The sequence below is a fragment of the Terrapene carolina genome, unplaced genomic scaffold (genome assembly GCF_002925995.2).
Source record: "Terrapene carolina triunguis isolate 2854851 unplaced genomic scaffold, T_m_triunguis-2.0 Scaffold629, whole genome shotgun sequence".
NCBI lineage: Eukaryota > Metazoa > Chordata > Testudines > Emydidae > Terrapene > Terrapene triunguis.
This window is the reverse complement of record NW_020664980.1, coordinates 5,579,275-5,587,540: the sequence shown is the minus strand read 5'-3', so window position 1 is coordinate 5,587,540 and position 8,266 is coordinate 5,579,275. Positions and strand designations below refer to the sequence as shown.

General features: G+C 43.5%; 1 protein-coding gene across 1 annotated transcript in view; it reads left to right on the top strand.

Moving 5' to 3' along the window:
• The first annotated feature begins 265 nt into the window (after positions 1-265).
• The window catches only part of LOC112116052 (solute carrier family 22 member 5-like), a 43,121-nt gene continuing 35,120 nt past the window's right edge, over positions 266-8,266 (top strand). The window contains exons 1-3 of the mRNA XM_026659423.2: positions 266-732; positions 1,187-1,194; positions 7,517-7,554. Of these exons, the coding sequence (XP_026515208.1) occupies positions 340-732; positions 1,187-1,194; positions 7,517-7,554 (439 nt within the window). The 5' untranslated portion in view covers positions 266-339. The remainder of the gene's footprint in view (positions 733-1,186; positions 1,195-7,516; positions 7,555-8,266) is intronic.

Genomic DNA, 8,266 nt, shown 5'->3' with positions numbered 1-8,266 from the left:
CTGCCGCAGGGAGAGCGCCCAGGAGCTGGGCTGGGCTCAGCAGCGCCCCCAGGATGGGCAGCGCCAGACCTCGGGGGCGGGACGCCCTAAGCCAGCGCCTGCCTTGCCCAGCCCGGGCAGCAGGGAGAGGGCGGGGGCTACGCCACCTGTCCCGCGTGGGCCCTGGTGGGAAAGCCCCACCCCCTTCCCCCGCCGGGCCCGGCCCCCCGGCCGGCCCTGGGAGCGCTCGGGCGGCCGCTCCCTCTCCGCGCCAGAAGGGGCCGCGTGTAGCCGCCGCCGCCGCTCCTCAGCGCCGGGCCCAAGCGCTGCGCGGCCGCTGCTCGCCGGCTGCGCCCCGCCATGCAGGACTACGAGGGGGTCACCGCCTTCCTGGGCGAGTGGGGCCCCTTCCAGCGCCTCATCTTCTTCCTGCTCAGCGCCAGCATCGTCCCCAATGGCTTCACCGGGCTCTCCATCGTCTTCCTGGCCGGCGCCCCCGAGCACCGCTGCCGGGTGCCCCCCAGCGCCAACCTGAGCCGCGAGTGGCTCAACGCCAGCATCCCCCGCCAGGTGCAGGGCGGCCGGGAGGGGCCCAGCAGGTGCCGCCGCTACCGCCTGGAGTCGCTGGCCAATTTCTCCGCGCTGGGGCTGCAGCCCGGCAGGGATGTGGATCTGAGTCAGCTGGAGCTGGAGAAGTGCCTGGACGGCTGGGAGTACAGCCGGGAGCTCTACCTCTCCACCATCGTCACCGAGGTGCGCCCGGGCAGGGTCCGCCGCCGTGGGGGAGCCCTGGGCGCCAGGGACGAGAGGGGTGGGGAGTGAAGGGATCTTGGGGTGATGGGGAGAAGGATGGGGGGTGGGGCCAAGGAGTGGGATGCGGCTGGGACAGGTGTTGGGGGGCACAGGGAGTGGGGTGCTCAGGGTGGGAGGTGCTGGGGATGGGGGCCGAGAAGGGGAGTGCTAACAATGTGGGGCCAGTGTGGGAGTTAGGGGGACTGGGTAAGGGGTCTGAGTGTGTCGGTAACCACTGGAGGCACAGAGGTACAGAAGTAATTGTTGATAACCTGCTGATTTGGTGCATAAATGATCAATAATACAGGGAGAGACTCTGCTTTACTTCCTAGTCCCCGACCCATGACAGGGGACAGAATTCTACAGGTCAGTACCTCTGTCACAGGATGTGGGAGCTAGTGTTTACTGACTCCAGTGGCTACTGTTTCAGTTGAGATGTGCTGCGGATGGGAGCCCTGAAGCTTGGTGGAAGGGGAAAAGTGGGCCCATAGTTACCTAGTGTGTAACAATAGGAATGCATGCAGGAGAGGAAGCTGCAGGGCCATGAATACACCTGTCCTCTATGTTGAAGCCCACTACCGTCACACTTCTGGGACTGCATATCCAATACTGGATGCGTTACTCTAGGGACCTGTTCAGCTTGCTGTAGCTACATCAACCCTACACTTTCTCCTCTTGACATGAAACAGACTTTTCTCTGACTGTTCAGGTCACTGACTATATTGCCTCTTTCTTTCGAAAGTTTTAACAGGTTAACTAATCATTGCTATGTAAATATCAGAGAGAACTAAAATAATTACATCAGTGAGCTTTTGATTAGAGAAACATTATACAGTAATATAGGCATCAGCTCTTTCCTTAACAGGGTGCTATCAAATTACTGTTTACAAAACCCAGTACATATTGTTTTTGCTGATCTTATTAAATTAAGTGAAACTTCTGATTACACATTTATTGAATCAGACATGTCTATCAAACATTAATATTAAAAAAAATTGGACATTCCCTAGTGAAGCAAACCACTTTGCACAGAGAGGTTTGTGCTGGGCTTTGCTGATGTGTCTCTTTCTTAACGGAAGATCTAGGTGTTTGCAAAGGAACCTATATTTGGTCCCTGCAGCCTGCCTGTCTTTATATTGTGTCATAAATGTACATGCTGTTTTAAAAATCATTTGGAATGCCAAAGTGTGTGTGCTGGAGGGCATACAGTTTAATTTAGATTATTAAAATATACAGGACAAGAATTCAGATGCATGAAGAAGAGAAGGATTAGCTAGACAGGAGATTAGTGTAGGAAGCTATTGCTGAAGGAGAGACTTTGGGGGGGGGAGTTATGTCATCTCTATTTAAGCTGCTGGAAGTGTGTCTATGAGGCAGAAACCGTGATAGTCTGAAAGTTTCTGTCTTCTTTCCCACACATCATATGTAAATTTGTCTGTCAAGCTCTTGTGATATTTTTCCCCAGCTGAAAGCTTCTACAAGAAACGGAAACCTTTTAAAAATAAATAGCAGAATAACGCACCATTGTGCTTCTCTGCAGCAGTGCCTAGGAGATTGCTGTAACAAAGAAAGTGTAAGCCTCTTTTGATGTAACCTGCATACTTCAGTGGCTTAGAATTTTGCTGTCCCAGTACTAAATTTGGCAAATCAGATTTTTTTTTTAAATGGAAGGCCCCTGATAATTTTTCACACCACTGTACCAGCCAGTGTAGACAGGGCAAAACTTTAATTGGTTGTTGACAACTGTTATTGAGCTTAGGTAGTGACTGAGGCTTGAACGATTTTCACAGCTGATTTTAGTGAAGTTTTGCCATCTCCACATCAGCTTTCACCTTTCAGCACCGATGCATCACCTAAATTGCTTTTTAAGATCTGCTTTAGACACTTAACTGTTCTGAACTTCTTTCAAGAGAACTGTATCTGGACACCACCGAAAAGCACTATTGCAAAGGCCTAAACTATTATTACAGAAAAGATTAAAAAATGGAGCTTTTTAAAAATTATTCCAGTTCACATGACATTGTGTTGTTTTTGTTTTGAATGCTTCAAAGCTCAATGGCTTGGTGGTTTAGACATGGTTTCATCGTATAATTTGTCTCCTCGCTGACAAAACCGTGTACTGAGTTTCAGCCCATTGCAAATTAAACTGGCTGAACTTTAAACTTCAGAAAGATGGAGAGTCTGGTAACAAACTGTAAGAATAGAGGAAGCTGATACAGTGCGTGACACTAGAATTTCAAGAAAACACACTGTCTGTACAGTTTGGCTGATATTTTGTTTGAAACTATTTTGTTTGCCTGATCCCTGTGCTTGCAGCAGTTAACTGTACTTGGCAGTCCCAGACTTCATGCATCATGACTTCTTTTACGAATGTTTATGCTTCTGGGTCAGTTTTGCAAGAGCTGTGGCCTTTCACCTACTTAGAGGTTTTCAATGTTAAACTTGTTTAACTCTCTAATCTGTTGACTCATTCCTGCCCTTTTATGATTCATTAATCTCATGTTTAGCTGCATATCTCTCTCTGACTTGTCAAGATGGCCATGAGGACCTTTGTCCCAGATCTGGTTTTAACTGAAATCTAGAAAAAAAAAATGTTGCCTGAAGCATCTTCTGTCTCATGTTGCATGGCCACAGTAAAGGAGCAGAAGCGGCTTAAAATGCCTTTCCCTTCTTCCTTATCTAAAAGCAAACCCCTCTTTCTCATGTCAATCTTCCCAGTGTAAATTTAACAGAAGGTTGCAGTTAGAGATGCTGGTATATTTGATCATTTTATACATACTGTAACTGCTTTTTGTATTTGTGACTCATTTTAAACACTATAAGTGGAGAGGTGAATAAAACTTCATGCCCTCAAGAAAACCATCATTTATGCAATTCCTATTTCTTTTCTATGTAAGTCAGTGGCAGAATGAAATGGTAGTAAAAAGTGATATATGGCACTTAAAACACTTATTTTAGAGGTGTGATAATTAAATGAAGGGCTAAATTCCTCTTCCAGTTATAACTGTTAAACCCTGTTATCTTCAGTGGCATTGAGCAGGTGTAAAGTGGGAGCAGAATTTGACACTGAAATTATCGAGTGAAATAGAATGAGACAAAGGGACTGTAGAGGAGGAACAAAGAGGAAGTAGCCTTCTCTTGGATAACGGAATGGTCTTACTTATTTTGGCCAGTTTTAAATGTGCTCAACTTCTAGTCTGCTATTCTGAAAACCTCTGTTCAGCCACTTTCTAAGTGTTATGATGGTAGGAGTAATTGCCGCATGCCACGTGGTATATGACATAAAATTATTATACTTGTGTGTTCATCCTTACATTTTGCAATTTTTTTTTAAATATCTCGTTACAAAATTTACACTAGTGGGAATTTGAAATCAAGTGGTTAAGGGCAAGTTTTACATTTTTGTTCATTTAACAAAATGCAAGCATTATTTGACTTTAAAAAAAGAAACTTAATTGTAAGCCTACCTCTCTCTCATCCTCTTGTTGTTATTGGAATTACAGTAGTGCCTCAAGGCCTTAGTCAGTATTGGTACCCTATTGTGCTGGGCACTGTACAAACTGTACAAACCTATAGTAAGAGACAGTCCCTGCTCCCCAAAATTCACAATGTAGGTCCCTGATCATGTAATTAGCTGTATGCAGGCAGACCCCTGCACCTTTGTAGAGTTCATATGAAGCGAATTAACAGGGGGGGTATGGGAAAGTGGAGACAATGGTACCAACACTTGGAATTGCCCTCGGAAGCATAGACTAGTAATGTGCATAATTTCCAGGTATTCAAGTTTACTTTTTTTAAAGAGTAAATAGGAGAGATTAATAAAACGGCACTGGCCTTGTTTATATAACAATGGAACCAGTGGCTGAAGTTCAAATCAAAGCTTTCTTTACCAAGTTAAACATTTACTGACCTCTTCATGCATATTCTAGTGGTGGCTTAGCATAGCAAAAGTCATGTCGGGATTCTCATTAGATTTCCTCCTCTTCACATGTTACCAGCTTTCTTAATACATCTGCTCTTTGTGTGTAATTAAGCTAAACAGAATTAAGGGTAGAATGAGGGTGTCCACATGGGTTTAATGCCGTTTAACTAACCCACCTTTCGCTAATTTGGATTAATTTTCCTGAGTGTCCCTGTGTAGACAAGACTTTAGGTAAACTTTCTTTCATAGCTAGGCTACTTCTGCAGGGCAATCGTGGGGGAGGGATAGCTCAGTGGTTTGAGCATTGGCCTGCTAAATCCAGGGTTGTGAGTTCAATCCTTGAGGGGGCCATTTAGGGAACTGGGGTAAAAATCTGTCTGGGGATTAGTCCTGCTTTGAGCAGGGGTTGGACTAGATGACCTCCCGAGGTCCCTTCCAACCCTGATATTCTATGATTCTAAGTGAAAAACAATCCACACTTATTTCAGAAAAATGAGTGGATATGATACTGTCTATACACAGAGAACAGATGTATTGATTGGGAAAGCTACTAACATATGAAGATGAGGAAGTCTAATGAAAGTCCTGATTTCAGAATCTTTGTTACTGGTCATGTCAGAGCAAGAAAAATATTTATCTTGGCTTTCAAATCACAGGCTGAATATGCCCACAATTTGAAAAGACATCCTGTTTACTTATATATTAGAAACTGATTTGATCTTAAAGTCCTTAAGAGGTCCACAATATCATTGTTAAATAAGCACTTTTTAAAAAAAAGAATTGCACTTGAAGGAGCTCTTTGATTCTACAATATCAGATTGTAAAAATGTAGGGCTAGAAGGGATCACAAGAGGTCATCTAGCCCAGCCTCCTGCCCTGAGGCAGGACCAAGTAAACTTCCACCATCTGTGCCAGGTGTTTGTCCAACCTCTTTGTTGTTTTAAGAACGGGTTAGACTTCCAGTGATGGGGATTCCACAACCTCCCTTAGAAGCCTATTCCAGTGCTTAACTGTCCTTATAATTAGGAAGATTTCTGAATATTTAACCTAAATCTTCCTTGCTGGTCTTGCTCTACATTCAGTGAACACGATGAATGCATGATCACTGTCTTCTTTATAACAGCCCTTAACATATCTGAAAGCTTATCAGTTCGCCCCATAGTCTTCTTTTCTCAAGACTAAACATGCCCAGTTTTTTTAAAACTGTTTCTCATAGGTCAGGTTTTCTAAACCTTATCATTTTTGTTGCTGTCTTCTGGACTGTCTCCAATTTGTCCACATTTTTCTTAAGTGCGGCATCCAGAACTGGATCCAGTTCTTCAGCTGAGGCCTCACCAATGCCAATTAGAGCAGGATAGTTGCTTCCTTTGTTTTACACATGACACTTCTGTTAATTCACCCCAGAATATTAGCCTTTTTCACAACTTTATCACATTGTTGACTCATTCAATTTGTGATCCATTCTAATCTCCAGATCCTTTTCAGCAGTATTACTGCCTAGCCAGTTATTCACCATTTTTGTTGTTCATTTAATTTTTTCCTTTTTAAATGAAATTCTTTGCACTTGTTTTTATTGCATTTCATCTTGTTGATTTCATACCAGTTCTCCAATTTGTCAAGATTATTTTGAATACTAATGCTGTCCTCCAAAGTGCAACTTTGTGTTATCTGCCAATTTTATAAGCATAATTTCCACTCCATTAGCCAAGTCATTAATGAAAAGATTGACTAGTACTGAAACCATGGCTGACCCTCTGTGGGACCTCACTAGATGCATCTGCTCATTTTGACAGACAGACAGCCATTGATAACTACTCTTTGGGTATGGTCTTTCAACCACTTAGGCATCTAATTTGTAGCAATTTAACTTGTACTTAATTTCCCTAGTTTGCTTATGAGAAAGTCATGTGGGATTGCATCAGAAACCTTACTAAAATCAAGATGCGTCGCATCTACTGCTTCTCCCCTATCCGCTAGGCTAGTAACCCTGTCAAAGAAGGAAATTAGGTAGGTTTGACCTTGACAAATACATGCTGGCTATGCTTCATAATCCTATTGTCCTCTAGATGCTTACAGATTGAATGTTTAATAATTTGTTCTGGTATTTTTCCAGGTATTGAGGTTAGGGTGTCTACTATATAATTCTCTGGATCGTTTGTTCCCCTTTTTAAAGATAGGTACTATGTTTGCCCTTCTCCAGTCCTCTGGGACCTCACCTGTCATCCAGGATTTCTCAAAGATAATTACTAATGGTTCCAAGATTGCTTTAGCTAGTTCATTAAGTAACCTAGGATGAATTTCATTAGGCCCTGCCGACTTGACTGCATCTAATTTTAGATAAATATTCTTTAACCTTCTCTTTCCCTGTTCCGGCTTGTGTTCCTTCCCCCCTATTGTTAATATTACTTGTGTTAAGTATCTGGTTAGAATTTACCCTCTTAATGAAGACTGAAGCCAAATAGGCATTAAACACCACAGCCTTCTTGATGTCATCTGTTCTTAGCTTTCCTTCCCAGCTAAGTAGTGGACCTACATTTTCCTTCATCTTTCTCTTGCTCCAAATGTATTTCTAAAACCACCTATTACCTTTTATGTCCCTTGCTAGGTGTAATTCATTTTGTGCCTTAGCCTTTCTGATTTTGTTTCTACATGCATGTGCTATTCTTTTGTACTCATCCATAGCAATTCGTTCATGTTTTTGCAGGATTGCTTTTTGATTTTCAGGTCATTAAAGAGCTCTTGATGGAGCCTTTTACAATTTTTCTTATCTTTCCTTTGCATCAGGATAGTTTGCTGTTGTACTTTTAATACTGTCTCTTTGAGAAACTGCCAGCTCTCCTGGCAAGTTCCCAGCACAGAAAAATGCTCCTTTTTTGCCTCTCAAAGTTAATCAATAGCAATAAGACAGAAGTGCCCCAGGGATACTTACCTGAAGTAGCCCATATTTGTCTAGCATGGTAGGCTAGCATTTCAGTGTTATTGCAGTGAAAACTAAGACACCACCACCTTAGACATAACGCAGACAATGTATTTATAGAGCTAATGTTTCCATGACTCTTTAAAACTAATTTTAGCATTTAAAAAAAAAGTTGCTGGCTAGTTCACCGTTAGATCATGGTCCTTGTTCCTTTCTCCACCACTCCTCCCAAATTCAGCAGCAGCAGCATTGTTTTGGGTTTATTTTATTGTATTAGATTGATTTATAAAGTAATGAAAAAGCTTGAAATTTCCCCTAACTTTCTGTACAGATGAGACTATTGCAAAGGCTTAACACAACTTCAGGAGAAGGAATTCAAGAAATACACTGTATCCTTTTGTAGATGTGGATCTGGTTTCCATTTTTGGATAGTTTATATCAGGGGTCGGCAACCTACGGCACGCGTGCCAAACACGGCACGCGAGCCGATTCTGAGTGGCACGCTGCTGCCCACTGAGAGGAGGAGGAGGGGCGGAGGGGCCAGAATGCACCACGCTGTGGGAAGAAACGGGAGAGGGAAGCTTGGCTGCCGCAGGATCAAGCTTCTGCCTCCTGCCCCTGCAGGGGAGAGCGGTGGGGGGGGGTCCCGGCCCCCC